This window comes from Crotalus tigris, unplaced genomic scaffold, assembly GCF_016545835.1.
Source record: "Crotalus tigris isolate CLP2741 ecotype Arizona unplaced genomic scaffold, ASM1654583v1 scf7180000023618.1514416, whole genome shotgun sequence".
Taxonomy (NCBI): domain Eukaryota; kingdom Metazoa; phylum Chordata; class Lepidosauria; order Squamata; family Viperidae; genus Crotalus; species Crotalus tigris.
In genome coordinates, this window is record NW_024100082.1 from 560,245 (window position 1) to 583,797 (window position 23,553).

Sequence of the window (23,553 nt, forward strand, 5' to 3'; positions counted from 1 at the left end):
TTCAAGATTGTCTTAGTGTTGTTCAGGAGAAAAAAACTGAACTAACAGTAAATACATATACTGTGTCTCCAAGATCTGAACTATATTGGTTAGTAATGATATCAAAAATTGAGGATTTTTAATTACTATGACTCTACAAACTAAAGAAAACTAAAGGTGTCCAGATGCTTTAAAATTCTACAACCTGCTGTCTTCTCCCCTCTTTCTCTTCCTGATATGAGAAACACGAAAAGGTATTTGTAAGCATGCTTCAAAGCCAGAAATAAAGATAAACCCAACTGTCACACTCAAATTCTTAATCAAGTATTTATTCATGAAACATACCATAATAAACATTGTATGTGTCTTCAAATCATTGATTCCATAATGATCAGATAAAATCATTAGCATTATAAAAGATGGATAATTTTTTAAAAATATATTTTTCAAAAGCAGATCAATAGCTAAACTCAGCAGAGGATCATTTAGAACTCAGGGATGCTAATCAGCATCAAATGCTTTTGCCTTCAGTTTTGACCTTAAAATATTTGTGTGTTGTAGGATGGTGATTTTACATGGTTTTAATCAGATTAAGTCCCACACTGTAGTGAACACAGAACATTTTCGTACACTCAGTTAATAATTTATTAAGTCACTTGACCGATGGGGCTGGTAGCAAAACAGTGGAGGGTCTGCAGACTACACAGCTGACATCCTGCAATTATCATGGAAACACTGAGGCTATTAAACACACAAACAAAATTTTTTAAAATTTATTCTTATTGTATTTTTGTGCTTGGGCTTTTTCTGTTTTTCAGATGTAGCAGTGAGTGCACAATGTTTAATTTATTCAATTCTAGAAATTTAGTTTAAAGTAAGAAATTTAACCCTGTCTGCTGCTCAGAGTTTTTTATGGGTTATCCTATTCTTAAATATATTTACATTTAAATCATTCTAAGATTTGGTATCAATGGAGTTTCTAAGTGTATTGTAGCCAGAGTGTTTGTAAAATTGTAAAAGGCCCAAGGAGAGGGCATTCATTGGATACCCCTCTATAACCATATTCTTATTGTATTATAGGTGTAATTGTTGCTGTGGTTATTGTTATCATTGGTTAAAAAAAAGAAATATATATTGTGAAACCCAAAATATGTAACTAATTTGGGATTAAATTTTAGTTGATCAATTTCATTGCCTTGAATCAGAAGACAAATGCTTTAGATTGGGCCCCCCTTCTTATGTGGACCCCAGAGCTGTTGCTTTCTTTATCTTTCTTTCTCCCAGATGAAGGTCCAGGGTGCACCAGAGCTAGGGTCAGGAAGTAAAAATCCCTGGCCAGTCCTGAAATGTACTTAGACTAGCCATTAATGCTCAGCTTAAAGTCATCAGAACAAGTTTGTCAAAATGAAAAAAAAATATATAATGTGTTGCATGTTCCCTGAGTTTTCCAGAGAGAATACAATATGCTTAAACTTGGGTTAGTCTAATGGGGGAAAAAAAATCCTTCCATGCCCCTTTATTGAGTAACCCAGTATTTTATGAAAATGCACTGTCATTAGGATCTGTAGAATTTCTGCCTTTTATAGGAAGACAACCAAATCACATATGCAAAATTTCTGAACATCATTTCAAAACACAGTTGGTTATGTTTATAAGATTAAGAAGTTTATGGTTCAATTTGAATAAAGCTGTTTAGCTCTTAAACCAGTATATCAGACTCAGAAGTGTATAATTGGATAAGCTGTGATGAAACTGAAACAATCTGGGAAATTATCAAAATGAGTATAAGAATGTATTTGTTGATTCCAGTCATGATCTGTCTTCAATCATTAAGGCATAATTAATTTTCACTGGTTTTTTCAGAGCTGTCTCAAATGAGACTATTCAGCTGGCTGGTCTGAGGAGGATACTTTAGAAGAAATGTTGTCTGACTGAAGTAGGAATGTCGTGTAAGCCATTTCAGCTTCCTCTTTAGAGCCCTAAAACGAATAGAAATCCTGGAATTATTTTAATGGAGCCTGAGGATAACGAGATGAGGAATCTAACAAAATAGTCACATGCATTTTGCAGGTATGTGATCTCAGTTCCACAAAGTTTCCAGGTAGTATGGCTGCCTTAAATACTAATAAATGTACTACAGCATAAACTTTAATGCTATAATTTCACGCTAACATTCATCATACTTCATCCCATATGCAATTAATTCCTACAACATTAGCTATCTAGACTGCATGAGATCATTGGTTTATTTAACCCATTATTGACACTAATTAGAAACAAGTTTCAGAGGTTTTTTTTTTTTCAAGTTTTTTTCAGCCCAACCAGCAAAAAACCAGAACTGAACTATTGCAGGATTCTAAACTATGTATCTTCCAGATTACAATACCTGGTACAATATTTCAAACAATATGGCTTTTAAAAGGTTTGGGAGAAGGTTTTAGAATATCAAGTAAAATAAGATGCTAATTTTAAATTATAATGTAAAATTACATAGGAAAAGAAAATAACATGACAATCTTTTTAATTTTTGTATGCTGCTCAGAGTCCCTTCTGATGAGATGGTAGCTATGTAAATTTGATTAATAAATGAATAAATAAATCCAACTTCCAAAATTATCACTATGATGTGATAGAAAAGCACTGTGAAAACAAAAAGACATTTATTTATTTCCCTCAAAATTGAGGGAAAAAATAGCCAAAGTACTCCAAAGTACAGAAGATTCTGTAATTATGGATGAACATGAGAAAGTTTGTACTTGACAAAGTATTGCTAAAAGAGACTATGAAAGAAGTTGATAGAGAAAAGTCCCGGTATAACATCCTAATCTCTAAAAATAAATAAATAATAAAATAATAAATAAATAAATACAAATACAATTAATAAATCATATTAATCCATTATAGTCATGTCAAAATAATATAATTTGCCCTTACCCTCTTTGTTTTCTTTGATTTTCCATCTTCCTTAGGACTGCCAGAAGTACTTGAATACTCTGAAAAGAAAGTAAGATATTATGAGATGGAAGAGAATTTCATGTATTCATCCATTCTATAAATGGCAAAATAATGTAACTTCATTGCTGAAGAAGTGACAATTGTATCTGATTGATAAGCATCAAGCCACAATTAGAATACATTTTGAATAGCATTACCATCCTTCTTTCCCATTTGGGTCTCATGAAACTCTTCCAAATTCTCCTTTGCTCCATACTGTCTCACATTCTCAAACTCTGTCATGCTGATATTTGTCCTGTAGCTTCCAACGGATACAAGATCTATAAAAAGAAAAAGAACATTTCACTATAATTCATTCCACCTTAGATTCTATATACTGTACATAATGTATTAATTCTAGGAGAGAAAAGCTGATGTAGATCGTAGACTTATTGCTGAAGACTTATTGTGTACAGCAGAAGTATTATTTGAAACAGGTACCACAGGTCCAGCTTGGGATGAAAAGCTCACAACAGCATACTTGCATTGTTCCATTAATTATAAAGCCATAATCCACATTAATTATAAAACCATAATCCAACACAGGTGTGTTGGAGAAAGTTTTAGGACTAAATCTAAGCCTCTTCATACCCCTAATATTGCACTAAAGCAGTGTTTCTCAACCTTGACAATTTTAAGGCATGCGGACTTCAACTCCCAGAATTCCACAGCCAGCAATGCTGGCTGTGGAATTCTGGGAGTTGAAGTCCACATGCCTTATAATTGTCAAGGTTGAGAAACACTGCACTAAAGAGATCTATAAACTGTGACAGCCCTGAACAGATAACCTTAATTCATTCCTACTCAGTTTAATAGGAGAGAGAGAGAGAGAGAGAGAGAGAGAGAGAGAGAGAGAGAGAGAGAGAGAGACAGAGACAGAGACAGAGACAGAGACAGAGACAGAGACAGAGACAGAGAGAGATGGAACAAAACAAAACAAATAGAATCATCTCATCTCCCTTGACAAAATAACCAAGCAATGTTTTGGATGAGAGCAGTTGTTTTGCCACAGACTTTTCTCAATATTTTCACTGATAGGTTCAGGAATTTTAAACCTATCGGCATTGAAACAGTCTTTTGACTGAATTTTGACTAGTCAAAATTGTAAATGTTTCTGCAAAACAGGTACTTCATTCTTTCTGCTCTCTCTTCCTACCCACTCACAATTTCTGGAATGAAAGAACTTTTTAAATTATTCAGTTATAGTACATTTATAATTCAGACTCTAAAGTTTTTAATTTTTATCTTGTAATTTTTTTTTCTATGTGTAAAAACATTCTTTGTTCTATTTGATGCTCAAAAGTATGCAGTGGTGGGATTCAAATATGTGAACAACCGGTTCTCTGTGTGAATGTCGCTTCCAGAAGTCATTCTGGGCCTGGGCAGCAAAAAATTAGCTACCGGTTTTGTTGAAGTGGTGCGAACTGGCTGAATCCCACCACTGAAAATATGCTAATGCAATCAGTATGAAAAATTGAAGTGGTTTCCAAGGAGGTTATATTTAGTATACACTTACCAGAATTCCCAAATAATCTGAACTTCTTTATGGTAAACACTGTGATGAGAAGCAGAAACACAATTCCAAAGGGGATCAAAGTGGCAAGAAGAACAACAGAGTTCTTATCTTCAGTTTGGCTGGAAAAGAAGCAGAATTGGCATAGCCAATATACAGTATTAGTACAGTCTTAATAATATTTTTTAGAAAGACAATAAAGTAGTTCCAAAACTTAATGTTTAGGGAATTAACTTCATTCCATCAAGGCTCTCTTATTTTAATATTCCACCTTGATTATCAGGAAGAGATGGGAAACATTATCTTTTAATTTTTTTAATTTAATTTCTGATTGATTTCATCATTATTTTTCATTATTCTCAGTACTAATCAAGTAAACTAGAGAATTCTGGATGTATATGGCCACCTGCCTGGAGAATGTCCTGTTGAGCAACGTAGTGTATAACCAGCATGATTCAAACTTGGATCGTCTTTAAATATCTGATTAAGACTGAGATTGCCTGAAACTACTTATGTTTCTCTTCTAGAAATGAGATGAATTCCTGAACTGTGTTTTTGTGCAATTGCAATAACCCAGTATTTAAAGCACATCAACCTGCCACTCCTTACATCTTCTTTGCCTCTCCAGAATTGCAAATTAATTTTGCTATTGATTAATATTATTTAAGCCAACAATTATGAGTATGCCCTTCCCATTGAATACTTTTGCTTCTCTATATGCATGCATTTATAAATCATTATTAATTATTTTCAAAGTACTTACCTGCCTGATGAAGTTTCACTTTCAGCTGCCTGATTGGCTTTGTCTAAAGGAGAATTCCTATTAATAGGATTTACTCCAGGAACGGCAATCCCACTGAGATCTTCATTGACTTTGGGTGCTTCTTCAAAGTTTAGAAGTACTATTTAGGAGTATTTGGGGAGTTGGTAACCCAGAAGCAAATAAGAATATAAAAGGCAAGAAAAAAATCAGCAAAAAAATTGGTGAGATCATGCTTAAGTTATATTCTTCTACATAAGTCAGCTAATGAATGAAGACAATTATACCATAGCCAAGTATACAAATTCAATCAGTGATGAAATATTCCTTTTTTGTTTTTTGTTTTTTAATCATGATTTCCAATTTGCATTTCTTTTTCTTTGGGTATACCTGCAAAAATTAATGCATCCCACTAACTTTACTAAAGGCTCCATAAGGAAAACTGTCTTGTCCTGCAATATGGAAAGTAATTTGTAGTAAATGTTCAGGAACCAAAACCTTTTGTAAGAAGAGCCTAAGCATAGTATGTTACACATTAAGTTGATTTCATATGATTAAAATAGTAATAAATTACTGTGTCTGCTTAAAGCCTAAAGGGAATACATGGTATACATTTTTATGGATGAGAGACCACTTCATTATATGTATCTGAATGGATGGCAAACTGAGGAATCTTACATTAAATGATGTGTACTATAAGACTTTTTGCAGCAGTGTATCACTCCTCTGCCTGTTGCCTGATGTCACTTTTTTCCCAGGCCAATGCCTCATTCTGAGAAAATTTCCAAAAGCTTTTTCCTGGAAACATACAGCCTATCTCTCTCTGGGCCCTCCTTTGAGCAATTCATGAAAAGAAAGCTGGCTCAATTCATGAGATGTCTTCATCGTGGCTTCCTCAGACCAGTCCCTCATGTAGCCATTCAGGGCAACCGACTGGGAGATCCATTGCTAATAACAGTGCAGGCAGAGGTAAGAGGCTGATGGACATGAACTAGATTAAACCCTTGTTCTACTACCTGAGAGATCCAATGCACTGATCTAATGGCTTTTGCTGATTTAACACATCTAGCTCCTGATAAATCATTTTCTATAATAACTCCTTTTATTTCAGTGTAAGAAAAATAAGGATTTTTTTGATGCAAAAATTTAACTATACTTGAAATATCTAGTATTTTTCTTATATCCACACAGAAAGTGAAGCTCAGAGACTAATCATAATTATACCTTGTACTAAGCTTTTCCGTAATACTTTAGCTAATTCAGTAATTACCTGGGGAATCATCAGGGATGGTAGCATCATAATATGAGTAAGATTTAGCAGATAATCTATTTAAACCTGCCCAGCTAGGTGGCAGCACCAGACAACTTTGGCCAATCTTAAAAAAATAACTAGATTTGGCCTTGGTTAATACTTAGATGGACACCATTGGGAAATACCAGTGCTACAGCTAGATTGAGAAGCTGAGAAAACAATCCTGAAAGAAGGAAGAGTTCTATGTTGGTGGCCAAGAAATGACTTCCAAGACATGACTTTGACTAAGTATAGTGAAAACTGGAATGCGTATAATCCAATTTGGTTCCCTACTGATTAGACTCACCTCCTTGTACTTGCAGATGCAAGGCAATTGTTTCTCCATATTGTTGCCCACGTTTGATACCACACCAATACCATCCTTGGTCTATCGGTGTCACCTGGTCAAAGTTCAAAGATAAAATTCCACTATCTTTGTCACAACTAACTACCAAGCCAGTCTGGTTTTGTTCAGATGAGATGAGAGGTTTACATTCAGTGTTCTTCCATTTGCACCAATATTTCTCGTATGTAGAATATTTGCATGGATAAGAACATGATATGCTTAGAGGGGAGCCAGCAACAGTGTGGACTTCTTTCTTTGTTAGTAATGTAGGTTGCCCTGTGTCAAAAGAAAGAAAAACATGGATAATAACTCTCCCCACACACACTTGAAAACAGACTGCTTGATTTTTAGCATCACTAAAATGATTGACTATGTGGTCTATATAATACAGCTTTCTTCCCTATTAGGTCTACCCAGCTATAATGCAAGCAGAAATCTTTCCTTGGCACACAATCAAATGGGTAACTGTCACACTTGAATTAAGCAACTAATTTAACAGAGCTAGTTCCCATGAATCTTTCACAGGACAACCTTAGTTATTAATACAGACAACCACGTACATGATAGGTTTTGCACATTGCATTTTGAAAGTGTTGTGAAATCTTGATTTAAATCTCTAGTTAGCCAGTCAATTGTCTTCTTGAAAAAGTTTGTTCCCAAGGGAAGATGTTACAGAACAAGATATGCAACAATTTACTTGAGGAAAATAGGAACGATATTCTGATCAAAAATTTGTCATCAGTTATAAAGAGAAAACAGAACGAGGTTTTAAAAATTAAAAAAAAGAAATAAAAATAATAATCCCAGAAGACTGCAGTAATTTCCCTTTGCTGGATTTACAAATGACACTGTTTAAAGTGGTAAAGAAATATGTAACAAGAATCAACAATCATCATTCTAAATGGATTAGAAAGATTGTGCATTATAAAAGGAAGAAGGTCCATTAAGTCAGTTAATTTTATCAGGGATAAAATGGAATATGTTGCTACTTTGGGTGGTTCTTTTTGGATTTACTGATACCTTAATTAGAAAATGTGGATTTGCTTACATTTGACATGAAGTAAAAGTCTTTTTCCTTTTTCCTTTATGTAGATCTTTTTGTAATAATTTTATTAAGATTTTTAGAAAGAACAACAAAAGATAATATGAAGTCAAAGAAAAAGCTGCACATTTCTGAAATGCGGATATGGGTTGGAGTAGACCCATGAAATATATATTTGAACAGAATAAGCTGGTATTTGGAAAGTTGTATATTAGAGCTTGCGTTTTGGAGAAATCTGATTTTGTCATGTTAAATTGGAGTATTTTTTTAGGATATTCAGACACTTTATGCCTTTTAAATAGGATTTTGTTATATTTAAGAATTGAGCTGAGTATTATGAAGTATTATATATGTTAATTATGTTAAAACCTTAGAATTTTATTTGGATCTTTTGCTAGTAATTGAATTGAAGAATTGCATTACTTATTTGATTTGTTTATTGTTAATATAGGGGTTATGAGATGAAAAGTTTTACATTTGTTAGCTAAATGGAAGTGAAGAGATTGTGGAATTATTTATTCTTGCCATGAGGGTGGGAGGTCGCTTTCTGGGGGAGGGGGGGAAGCAGGGGTGCTCTTTTTATACTTTTTTCTTGATTTTTTTTAAAAATAAAAATAAATGGGAAAAATATTTGGATTATGGATGAATCCTGATCAAACATGTAGAAATTTAGAGTTGGAAATTATTGTGCTGACACTGAGGTATGCTGGGTAAGATTTTGTCTACTCTTCTTCAAACTAACATAGCAACTTAGAGACATATTTATAGACATCTATGATTCCAATAATTATATTCCCAAGCCACCTGAAAGGTACCCAGTGGACAAATGGTGATATAGATTTAAGGACTGCTGTCTTTCAGTACCCTGTATTTCAACAGCAAAATTAAATTTCTGTTTCTATCTACCTCTCCTACCAAAATAAATCAGAATTTAAAGGTACCGCAAGCTGGATATAAATATTATATATGAATTTTATTTATATAGAATATTTAATTTAATAAATTTATTTTTATTTTTAATTTATTATAAAAATCTTGAAATGCTGAGTTTGAAATGAATCAAAATCATGAACAGTGGGGAATGATGTTTTCAAATCAAAGAGCAGTTAATAGATTTTTTTGTTTAGATAGCAGCACCATATTATTTCTGCTAGTTTGTTCTTTCATATCTATTCTGACATTCCATCTGGGTCTCCCTAAAGATTCAGATGGCCCAAGCCAGCCTGCCTTTCAAAAGGCTTTAAGGACCTGGCTCTTCCCCTAAACTTACATGAGCCCATTTTTATTGTCCGAACATGTAAACTGTTTTTGGTGTAATAAGTTTTAATTGCTGGTTTTTTTTAATTAGCTGCCTAAGCAGGTGGCCTTATATACTGAATATTAATCATGTGGAATAGCATTTCTCTGTAAATATACCTTATTTAAAACCAAGAGAATGATTGAGATGGCTTAGGTTCATTTTTGCAGGATGCATCAAATAAGGCAAAGGATATTCCTAAGATAATTACACCAGGCAGTACCTTCTACAATCTTCACCTCTACTGAGGACTTCCTTTCCATTTTTCCATCAGTCATACACCAGTAGTAACCTATGTCATCCGTCTGCAGTTGGTTCAGTATGATAGTGAATGTGCCATTTTCTGGGTCATCATGCATCACAAGTCTCCCCTCATAGGAATCCTGCACATATCCATTATTGTTTATTAAGTCAGTACATCCATGTTGTTTCCACTTGCACCAATATTTCAATGTAACATTCTCTTTTGGATCATAATGACATACAACAGTCACAGAACCACCCTGGACTCCATTTACCACTGACTGTTGTTTAGGTGCCAATCCATCTACAGATAGAAATATAGTACATAACATTATAACAAGTTATTATAATTGTTTTCTTGATTAATTATGTATTTGTAGAGACGGAACTGGAATCCAAGAACTCTTTCACTTACTTTGATAGACATGTAGATCTAGTTGTTTGGATTCTCCTTCTGCTCCATAATTTCCTGCTCCACAAAGATATAAACCTGAATCTTCTTTCTTTAACTGACTCATAATGATACTGAAAGATCCAGCTGTAGCAAGATTGGTCAACAGAACTCTTCCTAAGTAGGATGGTTCCACATTTCCATATGTATCAATCACATTGTAACAGTTGGTCTTTGCCATCTTGCACAGATACTTCCTGTAACTTGCATGCTGAACACCAAAGTCACAGGTCATGATCACTGTTTTTTGCTGCTCAGCGTAATAAAGTTGAGCTTCCTCAGGTAGTACTGGATCTGCAGTAAAGTAATGACAAGTCATTAGATGCATTTATTCTGCCTTCCCTTATGCTGTCTCAAGTTGTCTTGCAGTATCACACAAGGTTTAGATTAGCATTTTGACTACTAGTTATTTATTTTATATTAGCATTTTAGCTACAACTCCTCCTCTAACAAATAAGTGGTACCAACCATCAACCATCAATTGGTCAAAATTCTGGTGACCATGATAAACTGTGCCTAGCTTGGCACCCTACAAGTTGAGTTCATTTTCTTAGCATGAGGGATCTGCTTCTGGATCTTGTGCTGTTCCAAAAGCAAAGAGTTTGCCCACTTTTCTCTCTGGCCAGCTGACCAGCATGGACTCTTGTCTTCCTGCTATAATTAATAACAGGAAACAAAACAAACATGGGTTCTCGTTGCTAGAAATGGAAGCACACTATGACTAATTGTTAGGGGTGGAAGAGAAAGAATAATGCTTTCAGTAGTATAATGTTTATATCAGGGGTCTTCAAACTCAGCCCCTTTATGACTCATGGACTTCAACTCCCAGAATTCCTCAGCCTGGCTATTCTGGGAGTTGAAGTCCATGAGTCATAAAAAGGCCGAGTTTGAAGACCCCTGGTTTATATGGATATGGTATGGCATGCATGTAAATATGCATGTGAAGAAATAGATATATGTGTGCAATTCTTGATCGTGGTTTGGCACTCTGTGCTGATGTCAGATCCCATGTCCTATAATGTCATTATGCTATCTTACAGCACAGTAATAAATAAAATACACTCTTGGAGGAATAAACAAATTATTTTTCATCTGCAACTATATATTAACATTGTATCTCAGACTATATTAATATTTTGTGGTTTCTCCCCCCCCAATGCCCAATTGTGGTATGGAAACAAAACAAAACTTTTCAAATTTCAATGTCTTTTTTGGGGGGGCATAACAAAATGCAGCAAACTGTAAACCTGAAGGCATTTGTACTCTCTACCTGCTATAGTTTATACTGAGCTATAATTCTTTCCCCATTCACCAATTTTGTCCTGCAGCTCTTTCAGAAATGTCTTCTTAGAATTAAACTGTAAATACGTACGTTTTTATTAAAGGGGAAAACATTTACATACAGATAATTATATTCACAAAGTGTATTTATTTTAAGAAATTTTAAGATGTTTATTTATTTTAAAATTGTTAATATATATACATTTCAATCTATAGTATAACTCAAAGTAACATGAAACATTAAATAACAATGCAATGAAACTGAACAATACAATAGTGAACTAGATAAAAATACAATTATTTAAAATGCTTTGGAAAATAAAGTTGGGATGAGACCATAGAAAAGTTCCTTTCATTTATACAAATCTGATATATTTCTCTTAGAAATGGGATAAATAAGCCTAACATATTTCTCCTAGGGAAGGCCCACATTTAGCAATCTTCATACATTACCTAAAGAAAATCTAGAGGATTAGAAAACAGTACCTTGAGTAACCTCTAGCTTGACTTTAAAGGACAATCCATAGTCATTTAAACCAATGCCACATCTGTAGAGACCCATATCTTTGAATCTCAGGTCTGATATTTCTATGATGAACATGCCATTCTCTGGAAAGTCAGTTATGGAGGCTCTGTCTTTGTAATCTTTGACAACAAAACCATTAGATGAAATAAAAGTATAACAATGTCTTGTTGATTCCTTGCACCAGTACTTCCTGGAATGAATATTCACACTAGTGGGAGGATAGAAGCATTTGATACTCACGGAACCGTCAACCAATCCTGTTATCTGTTTTGGCCCAAAGAGGATATTTGAGGCTGAAACTGAGAAAAGAAAATAATATGGGAATATGTAAGTGTATTATATAATACTGCACATCACTGCCTATCGCTTATTGCAGAAGTGATCAAATATAATGGTTGTTGTTGTTAATTGCGAAGTCGTGTCCGACCCGTCGCGACCCCATGGACAATGTTCCTCCAGGTCTTCCTGTCCTCTACCATCTTCTGGAGTCCATTTAAATTCACACCTACTGCTTCAGTGACTCCATCCAGCCATATCATTCTCTGTCGTCCCCTTCTTCTATTGCCCTCAATCTTTCCCAACATTAGGCTCTTCTCCAGTGAATCCTTCCTTCTCATTAGGTGGCCAAAGTACTTGAGTTTCAACTTCAGGATCTGGCCTTCTAAAGAGCAGTCGGGGTTGATCTATTCTAGGACTGACCGGTTTGAACACCTTGCAGTCCAAGGGACTCGCAGGAGTCTTCTCCAGCACCATAGTTCAAAGGCCTCAATTCTTTTGCGCTCAGCCTTTCTTATGGTCCAACTTTCACAGCCATACATTGCAACTGGGAAAACCATGGCCTGGACTATACGCACTTTTGTTGGCAAATATAATGTTAATGGCCATCAAATTGCAGATTTTATTTAAGGCTGAATTCCAACCAAGGAGATTCTGTCAAAATATATTTATTTATTTAACCTTAAACTGCTTCAATTACCAAAGCAACTGTAGGCATCATATCATGAACAAAGATTAAAAACAGAAATACCATGACATATGCCACAGCAGAACAGAGAGGAAGAATACCATAAAAAGATTAATCAAGAAGAAAGGGGTAACAAATTACCCTTCCTTGGGAAACCCAGGTCTTTAGAGTTCTTCTGATGGCTAGCAAGATTAGGGACATACAAATTTCTCTGTGTTGCTGTTCCTCAGAGCAGGAATAGACATAGAAATGACAAGTCTTCAGGATCTCACAAGAGGGTGACCACCAGCACCTTGAATTGCACCTGAAAGCCAACTGGTAACCAATACAGTCTATGAAGTAGAGATATCACATGGGCAAACTGAAGTATACCCATAATCATTTACTTGAAGAGGTCTTCAAGGGCAGTCATGCTGAACATGTGACATGATCCAAACAGAAGGTAACAAAGGCCTAGGTGACCCCAAGAAGAACCCCCTGGTCCAAGAAAACAGGTAATTGCAAAAACTCTCTTGACTATTGGTGCCACTAAGTCTATTTCTTATACAAAACAGAATGCTTTGCATATCTGTTATTCTTTTTCCACTAGAAGTAAGGTTGTTGTCCAGTTCATTCCAATTTGTCAGAACCATTTGTTAAACTGTCATGTACACTGCATTTAGCATGAATCTAATCAAAGAGAGAAGCAACCTAGAACTAAGGAGAAATTTCCTAACAGTGAGAACAATCAACCAGTGGAATAGTTTGCCTCAGAAGTTGTAGGTGCCCCATTACTGGGGGCTTTTAAGAAGAGCCTGGACACTCATTTGTCTGAAATGATATAAAGTCTCTTCTTGAGCAGAGGGTTGGACTAGAAGACATGCAAGGTCTCTTCCAACTCTATCATTCTATGTTCTATATATTCTATGTTCTAAGAAGAAATTTCTTTTTAATATGTATATATGCCTGAAAGTTCAAACTTCCTGCTACCACTTTTTCTACTTGATTCTTGAGGGTGAGTCCTTTCTGAGATTCTTTCATTGACCGTAAGCCATTGGGGGCTTCTGTCTCCCTTGTCTGATCGTTTCCTAGGCAGCATCTCACCTTACTATTATAGTAATTTTTTTAAATAAATACATATATATGGAAAGAACCAAAGCTCAACTATTTAAACTCAATTGTTTTAAATTTTTCTGGCCTATGACTAAAACATTTATTTGATTTGATTAAATGTGTTTTAAATGATATATGAAATATGCATGTAGTAGTCTGTCTTGATCATTAGTTGTGTATTTGTTCTGTCATGGGTGTCTGTGGGTTGAAAGCCCACAATGTGTGCTAAAGGATCAAACTACACCTACTTTTTCTTTAATATAGTTAATTTTTCTGATGCTTATTTAAATACTCACCGCTTTCAAATTCAGCCTGGATAAAACTTAAGACCAAGACAAAGAACAGGAGAGCCATTTCAAAAGATAGTCCAGAGATCCAAGGTTCCCTGAAAAAAATAGAATTTGTAAAATAAATCAAATAGCTTTGTAAGTATAATGTATCCTAGGTGATGTGTAGATTCAATCAAGTAAATAACTCAAAGAAATATGAGTATTAAACATCATGAGAATCTACAGCACTGATATGAAGACTGTATAGACTGGAGCTTTCTTCAAGATACAAGCAAGACCAGGTAGGCTTAAAGGGAGAGGGTATTTTATGTTCCATTTCTATCCAGATTTCAACATCCATGTGGTTGCATTTCAAGATTATCAGTATTTCCCAGATCACTAATTTCGTACCACAGGACTTCAGTCCTGCATTCTCTTACTTGAAAGAAAAGCTCTGTGAAAATAATGAGATGTCTCTCAGAATATGTTTCTCAGAGGACTGGAGGCTAAAACATATAAGGAACAGTTGCTGGAATTGGGTATGCCTAGTTTAATAAAGACTAGGGTGACATGATAACAGTGTTCCAATATCTCAGGGGTTGCCACAAAGAAGATGAAGTCAAGCTACTCTCCAAAGCACCTCAAGGCAGGACAAGAAGCAACGGATGGAAACTAACTGAAGAGAGAAGCAACCTAGAACTAAAGAGAAATTTCCTGACAGAACAATTAATCAGTGGAACAACCTGCCTCTAGAAGCTGTAAATGCTCCAACACTGGAAGTTTTTAAGAAGAGATTGGACAGACATCTGTCTGAAATGGTATAGGGTTTCCTGCCTGAGCAGGGGGTTGGACTAGAAGACCTCCAAGGTCCTTTCCGTCATCATCATCATCATCATCATCATCATCATCATCATCATCATCATCATCATCATCACTATTATTATTACTATTACTACTACTACTACTACTACTACTACTACTACTACTACTACTATTATTATTATTATTATTATTATTATTATTATTATTATTATTATTATTATTATTATTATTATACTGTGCTGCTATAAATCACTATCTCCATAAACATATAAACAAACCTGGTACCTATGTACAATAGAAGCACACAACCCTGCTTCCAAACTAATGTGTATTATGTGTGAACAATATTGTCGTACGCATTGTGTTACTTTAAAAAAAAGAAAGCAACTGTGCAACCTCACTTTGCATTGATCAAAGAGCAATTATGAGTTTTGAACTTTGTCATCATGCAAATAAAAGGCTGACCTTTGGTCAGCAGACGCAAATAAATATCCAAGGTGTATGTTTCTGGATGAAATGAAAATCAATTTAGTTGATTCGGAGCCACCCAGAGTTTGATATGAGGGACTATAATAATTGTTTTAAATAAACAAATAAATTGCACTGTTCTTAGGAAAAAAGAAAACTGATGGGAGAGCATTTGTACCTAGAACAGTCACCCCACCAGATAAACATTACATGAAAGAAATTTATTATAACTACTACAGCAGCCACAGTGACTGGTTTGCACCACATGCTATGATTAAAGTGTAGAATCTGGGGTTCCAGATTGCACTAATCTTCAACCCACAAACGAACCTCCTCCCAAATTGTAATATAGAAAGGGAAAATTATTATGGGAATGAATGATACAAACGGTAAATTAAATAGTAAATGTAATCACACATATTCTCTTATCCTGGCCAAGGATATCTGCAGGGAGGAGTTAGAGAAGTCAAGAGGGGGGTATGATAACATATGTGTATGTGCTACACATATAAAAAAATAGCCGGACCTTAAATCATGCAGCCAACAAGATGACTTTGTTTTAACAGTTCCATCCAACACACAATAATAAAGCATTAAAACCATATCGCATTTGGCAATGAGGAATATCAGGGTTCACATAACATGTGCATGCCATATTACACATAGCAGTAGCCCATTTTCATGATCACGTTGTAGAAGACATGGTTCCAAGCATACAGTATAGCCCTAAATCATATCTTATGGGCTTGTCATAATTTGACTCATATACTTTTCCTAATTGGGCAATGCATTTTTATTTATTTTTTACAAATAACTCAAAGCATCAAACATATGCAACACATCTTCCTCCTCATATTTGAAATGTAATTTAATTTGAAATTATGTTGTTAATTAATTAACTATTTAATTTGAGATTGTATCTTCAAAACTGGCATGATACAAAATAAATAGTTTTCAGTACTAAACATTCACAAAACAATTTAGCATTTAATACTATATTCATACCTCGTTAGCTAACGAAGTAACTAGTTTTAATTGGTTAAAAAAGATGACTTTTAATAGTTTTATTTTTTCAATAACCACTAGAGGGCAGAGTTGTCTTCACATATAGTCTACACATAACTTTTTCCTTCCTTCCTGGGATAATCAATCACTAAATGAAAGAAAGAAAGAAAGAAAGAAAGAAAGAAAGAAAGAAAGAAAGAAAGAAAGAAAGAAAGAAAGAAAGAAAGAAAGAAAGAAAGAAAGAAAGAAAGAAAGAAAGAGAAACTGTAATTTTGCAGAACTGAAAGTGGCCTCACTGATTAATCTCAAGGATACATACATTCCAATGATACATTCCAATGATATACATTTCCAATATGAAAATTTATCCTAATATCAAAGATCACATGATTCTTAAATTGTCTACAATTTTAATTTTTTTCATATTCATTATACCCTCCTCCCTCTATTCCTCATGGTTTCCCTTCTGGTATTTACCATCATTGGATCAGTATCATTTATGCAACTCCTACTAAGTTTCCTTAATAAGAAATGAAATTTTTCAAAATTTCCACCGTGTGATTCTGAGATATTATATTTGGAATAGATATTTCTAGCATGCTTTCTGGGTCTGAACATTAGAGCCTACCTTTCTGCAGATTTTTTTTTTCTTCCTAGCAGTTGCTTGTTCCTAACTGACTGTGACAGGAGCACTTATGGTTCCCCTTGTATGTTTATGAGAAGATCTTGTTTCATCAAATCTCATTTGTGGTCTTCTTACAGAAGATTTCCTAACCAGTTCATTTCTTCACTGCTTTTAATGTTTCTTCTTAGTAAATATCAACCATACTCATAAAGTTGCAGACAATGCTTTTTTTCTTCAGTCTCTAGCTTTTCACATTAACCTTTATTATCACCCTAAATGTTGTACTAATATTCAGTCAGATTTTTTTTTTTAAAAAAAGTAGGTTTAGATAATTATTTTATAGAATCAGGGTCCAAACCAAGGCAAGCTGAAGAATAAGGCAGATATCACTTGATTTTATATAGTCAGTTTTCATTTTCTAAATGGTAAGGTTCTTAAAGGTTATTTGGAATCCAGATCCATGCCAAGCAACTTTCATTAGTCTCAATTTAGGAATCAACCCCACAGATGCTTTCTCTACCTTTCCTCTTTCAGGAATTATACCAAAGTGAAATTTGATGCCTCTGCCCACTGTGTGGTATATTTTGATAAGATGCTATAAAACAAACCTCTCAAGAATCTTATCCCATTACTGTGCTTTGCTACCTACCTCTTTTCTCCCCCTATTTTTTTTTCTGGCATTCTCCTTGCAGTCTTTTACACAAGTACACATCAGAAGAAAAAAAAGTCTTAGGCTCCTGAAGAGTTGCCAAAACCACTCCTTAAAACTCTAAGTTTACCTCAGATTTGATCTTTGTTCCTTGTCCATTCTGAAGGAGAAAAATAAAGTTTACAAGAGAAATGTCTGTGTTTTCAGTCATAGTTTACTCTGGACAAACCAAATCAAAATCCTCATAGGTGCTTAATAACTTAAATGATCTTAAGCCACCTGTTGAATTAGGGCTACTTTGGCTGGTTTACAAAATGCCAATAGGGTGGGGACCATCGGTACCTTGGTGAGGGGATGGAGTTCATAGAATGGAGGATGTACCTGGGAAGGCCTATTACCTGGTCCACACTCCAAGTAGTACTTAAGGGGTTGGTAGGAGAGACATACAAGCGGTCATTCCTAGACTAGAGACTTCCTGGGTTAGACATGCCATGCAACAGTGCCCATATCTCTTGCTACTTTGGGAAAGTCACATTTACATTTTTTAAAAACACACATGCAATTATTTTTGTACTTAACACTTGTTTTGTGTACTGAATTTAAGAAAATTATTATTTGTTTTTAAAACTATCTGAAAACCATGGAAATCATTCCAAGTAAATGGTATGAAGATACAGGGAAGAAACTATGATAATTTCACAATGATATTGCATTACAAAATCTGTGGCATTTGCAGAATGTGAAGATGCATGCAATATCACTTCCCTCCACAATAGACACTTGTACCTGAAAAATAGAATAGAATGGTGGTATGATTCTTAGCAAAGTGAAATTTTGATCCAACTTCCTTATTTGTTAGCAAGAACAAATGGGTATTAGTGTAAATGTCCAGGGAGTGATGTTTTCATCCTCGACTGTTTTAAATTACCCAAAGGATTTATTTTCTCTCCTTCAAGTATGGACTTTATTGTCAAGGGTATTTCCCAGCAACAAAAATCTTTTATTTCCTCCTTTGGGTAAATAATCTTTTATTGAGATTTCTTCCTCTTGCTAAGATATTGCCCAATGACTAAATGCTGCAGGCTGTTGATTAACTGCTAAGCAGGGAAACAAAAATAGACTTTGAAAACTTAGAACCCAAAGTAAACTTTCAATATACAGCCTACCTATTGGCTTTATTAAAATAAACAAATGTGAACCCAAGGGCACTTATCTGAGGTGGAATTTAATATTCTCTTTCTGATAACTGACTTTTTTCTTCAATTATAAGCCCTACAAGGGGTTAAACTCTGCTCCAGAAGTTTGGAGAAATTTCCCAGAACAGATTTGGGAGAAGATTGTATCACATGAATTCATTTCAAAATTCTTCATTAGCTTCAGGATGGGAGGACCATTTCTCTTATAATCTAATTAACTTATCTTGGTGGCACCATCCAATATTATATTCTTCTGGATTATCCTTTGTTAGTTAACTGCTGGGCAACTCACTCTGGAATGAGGTCTCATTCAATATGCTGATGATACTCAGTTATACACTGCTACCTGAGGCTGGACTAGAGATGCTAAGGAAATTTTGAACCTAATTCCTGGAGGTTATAGGAGATTGGATGAGGAGAACCAAGCCCAGAATAAAGCCAAGCCAGACAGAATATCATCTATAAACATAATAGCTATGTGATAACTTCAGCCTGGTAATTGCTCTTGATATGGTCATACTCCTCCTAAAAAGATGATCTATCACCTGGTAATTCTGCACTCAATGTTGCTGCTTGAACTGAAGGTGGAGACTGTATTCTTGATGGAGTGTACATATTATAGCTTTGCCAGACTTTGGCTGGTGTGCCAGTTATGGCCCTACTTGTCAGGCCCAGCCTAAGAACAACATAGGACATTCCAGACAAAGTTCAGTTCTTCAACTGCTCACATCATATAGACAGAATCTTGCCACACTAAACCTATATTACTCTAATCCTAATAGATATACTCTGAAAGATCCTAGGGAGTGGTTATCCTAAATCTTTTCCTCTTTCTCCAATTGGGCACCAAACTGTGCTGTCCCTTGTCTTGCCTCCCTTGGAATATGCTCCCTTCTTCCTGGGAAACTCTGCTTCACTACAGTCCATTGCACCACCTCCCCCTTTGTAGACACAATCCATCATATTACCTTATGTTGGATTACTTCAATACACTCTACATGATTAAAAATGATTTGGAAGATGCAATTGGTTTAGATTGTGGTAACCAAACTGCTAAATAGGAAATCTATTATTGCAGAGCTCTGCCAATCTTAAGGTTACCACATTGATTTCCAGTAGACCTCTGGACTCATTAAAAGTGCTGATTATGTGAAGGGCAAGGATAGCTTCACCGTACATGATTTTCCACTCCAGTCCAAATATCAAAAAAGCTCAACTTAGGTTACCTCTTTCATAAAAGCCAAAAAGAGCATAGACCTGAGATAGGCCTTATCCATGGTAGCCCCCATATTATGGAATATTCTGCCCCCAAATGTAAGCTTGCCTTCAACTAGACTTGCATTTAGAACATTTATTTTTCAATGCATCTTTGTCCCTTTAGCTTTTACTAAAACCTTTTCTCCTCTACTGCTTTTGGAGGCTTTCCCATAATATAGGATGGAACAACTACCATATTTCTAGAAAAAAGCAGAGTTAGTGCTTCCAAATCCACAATATGCAACTTTTTTGTTTGGTACACATATATCTTCTCTCTCTCTCTCTCTCTCTCTCTCTCTCTCTCTCTCTCTCTCTCTCTCTCTCTCTCTCTCTCTCTCCATCTATCTATCCATTCATCTATTGGAATGTGTGTGTCTGTGTATCTATGTGTGTGTAAATATTCAACAGGTAACCATGAAAGAAAACTAAAAATAGCATCTCAGCATTGCTATCCATTGCTTATTGCAACAGGGAAAAAGTGAGTTGTCCAGTACAAAGAGAAATTTGACTAACTAATATAAATCACGAATGCGTATCAAACTACAGGAACTTGTGGTATAGACAGACTTAATCTGAGCAAGTAAATTTGCATGTTTGCTCTTTTACCACCTGGCTATTCAGTGGTTTAGAATATTTTTAAAAATCTTATTATTCATGTAATAATTTATGAGAAAAACATGTAATGCTGTTCCCAGCCTTACTTCTGCTATTACTAAACATTTAACAGAGTTGATGGAGTATTAAAACTATTTGAAACTGGTAATGTAACCAATTTCTTCATAGTTGATCTTAATTTCTGCAAAAGGATATCTTTTTGGTAGTATCTCATTTGCCATTGTAGGACTATGCAAAACTCTGTATTTACATCTAAAAAAGTAATTTTTAGATGTGTGCGGATGTGAATGTAACTTTCTTAAAAATCAAATCTTTAAAGTTGCAGAGCCCTATCCCTTTCGGAAATGTCATTATAAACACCCTAAAAACATATAAATTTGAACTTCATGCTAATTTTTTAGCAGAACTTTGGAAGAAAGCTCGCGGCTTTCTAAAAAGTTTTTCTTTGTGTAACTATTAATTTTAATACTGAAAATTATCAAATTACATTGTAGGTTAAAGATTTATTCCAACTTCTATGATATCAAAAAACAGCACAATTCTTCTATTGTTGCTATCAATCAGTAACCTCTGGTTACTAATGAACCCAGGGGTTTAATCAAACCCAGAGGAATTTTGATATTTTATTCTACGCATCACAACCTTTGCCTATTGTAATCTTTTTTAACAATCCATACGAGCTCCCTTGGCTCAACTGCATAATTATTTGTGTTCTGGTTAATGGAAGTTCACTCTGAAATGTCTGTTTGTGTTTTCACAATGTTAATGCATGTTTCCAGGGTGCATTTTCCAAGCATCTCCTTGGAAACTGAGGCAGACTCTAACAATTCTGTACACAGTAACTGTTGACTTTTATTGGACTAAGACTAAAATTAAGTTTTTTTAATATTGAAAAGGAATTAAAATTGAACATATAAATTAAACATATATAACTGCCAAGGAAAGGAGGATTTATTGGACATAAAATTCTTATGCTGTAAAATTCACATTTTCATCCTAAATTATATTTTAATCCTAGATTACATTAAGTCTTGCTACCAGAAAATGAATCCCCATTTTTTCATTATACTTGAACATCACAAAAGACCCAGATACGACATCAGTGGATTTGCAATTTTTGGCCTTTTTATTTGAAAAATCGATATATTTTTTCAAATATATATTGGACTTTGAAAGCTATTACAAACAAACAAGACAGATGTTTTAAGCATAATGAAGGTTTAAAGTATCCATTTTCCTTGTGATTTTTTAAAATTAAAACTTTAAATTCCTGTGTTTTGCAGCTGAATATCAATGTGCTGGTTGGTGAGATAACTACCTTAAACCATAGTTTAATGCCATTCTTCATAAGTTGAAGCTTACCTGTAAATTATTATTCTACATCAGAAACCTCTCTTAGTTGACCAATAAATCAATATTATGAGTTATCATGTAATTTATAAGCAGGAAGTGTGGGTTAGGTCACATTGTACAAGTATACAGGTAGTTCTCGGCTTACAACAGTTCACTTAGTGATCGTTCAAAGTTAAAACAGGCTGAAAAAAGTGACTTATGATCATTTTTCACCCTTATGATCATAGCAACATCCCCATAGTCACATGGTTTGCATTCAGATGCTTGACAACAGACTCACATTTATGATGGTTGCAGGCCCTGGGGTCATGTGATCCCTTTTCCAACCTTCTCACAAGCAAAGGCAATGAGGAAGTCAGATTCACTTAACAACAGTGTTACTCATTTAACAACTGCAGCGATACACTTAACAAATGTGTCAAGAAAAGTCATAAAATGGGCCAAAACTCACTTAACAAATGTCTCACTTAGCAACAGAAATTTTGGGTTCAATTGTGGTCGTAAGTTGAGGACTACCTGTTTTTAACCTAGAAAATCTCACTCATATGTATGGGCGTTAAGCCTGGCTGGAATATTTTTTTTCTTATTTAAGTGTGTCTGTGCTCTTGGGTGAAAAGGTAGGTATCTTTCTAATGATCCAGACAAAGAACTCTAGAAAAGTGGTATTTGCAGTTCAGGTCAGAGCTTGTACTGGCATCATTAATTATTTGCATTAATTTCAAATAATTTTGGAAAAGAACTCTTTGTGTCAACATTCGCATATAAAAAGGAGAGATAGAAAAATATGCTCATTATGTTCTAGAAATTAATGCCTTCTGTCCTTTGCCCCAAACTTTGACATATACTCTTTCTAATTTGATAACAGCATTTTAAATACTGACATTCTGATTGTAGTTTAATGGATGAATAATATTTTAGTTGACTTATAGCAGTCTTCTGCAACCTGGTGACCTCTAAATGTGTTGCATCACAATTATAATTTGGGGTGCATTCCCAATGGCCCTGCTATATGGGAATGACAGCATCTATAATGCAATGTATGTGAATAGAGAAAACTGAAAAGGCTAAATTGGTTTTGATAAACAATATTTTGAAATTAGGAAATGCTGAGTCCATATAAGTACTCCTTGTTCCTGCTTCAACTGTATTCAGGAAACATTTCCTGGAGTGATTAAAGAACGAAAAATAAGAGACTTGAAACTTTTTTTAATCAGTCAGCCTATTTTATTAATTATTTTATTACAAGGCTTAAGCAAAACCAGATAATATAACTGCAATATATACAGTAGTTGATTATTTAAATCCAGCTATAAGGCTGAGAATCAGATATGAATGTTCAGTAGGATGATTTAACATTATAAGCAGAAGCACTTCTAGCACTCCCCTGGCTCCTTGCAATTACTGTAACTAGATTTCTGGACAGAATGACCATTTTTTTTGGTGGCCAGTGATTGCACAAGAACTTAATCAAAAGGTGGAGAAGTGAGACATTTTCCTGTATTTCAGTTGTAGGGC

At 34.7% G+C, this 23,553-nt stretch overlaps 1 protein-coding gene across 1 annotated transcript in view; it reads right to left on the bottom strand.

Annotated features, from left to right (window-relative positions):
- Window positions 1–287: 287 nt before the first annotated feature.
- The window catches only part of LOC120297442 (polymeric immunoglobulin receptor-like), a 32,888-nt gene continuing 9,622 nt past the window's right edge, over window positions 288–23,553 (bottom strand). Inside the window, exons 2-11 of the mRNA XM_039320073.1 lie at window positions 14,076–14,164; window positions 11,684–12,022; window positions 9,881–10,210; window positions 9,446–9,769; window positions 6,845–7,159; window positions 5,250–5,388; window positions 4,490–4,608; window positions 3,132–3,254; window positions 2,914–2,972; window positions 288–1,958 (exon numbers count right to left, since the gene is read on the bottom strand). Of these exons, the coding sequence (XP_039176007.1) occupies window positions 1,860–1,958; window positions 2,914–2,972; window positions 3,132–3,254; window positions 4,490–4,608; window positions 5,250–5,388; window positions 6,845–7,159; window positions 9,446–9,769; window positions 9,881–10,210; window positions 11,684–12,022; window positions 14,076–14,133 (1,905 nt within the window). The 5' untranslated portion in view covers window positions 14,134–14,164 and the 3' untranslated portion in view covers window positions 288–1,859. The remainder of the gene's footprint in view (window positions 1,959–2,913; window positions 2,973–3,131; window positions 3,255–4,489; window positions 4,609–5,249; window positions 5,389–6,844; window positions 7,160–9,445; window positions 9,770–9,880; window positions 10,211–11,683; window positions 12,023–14,075; window positions 14,165–23,553) is intronic.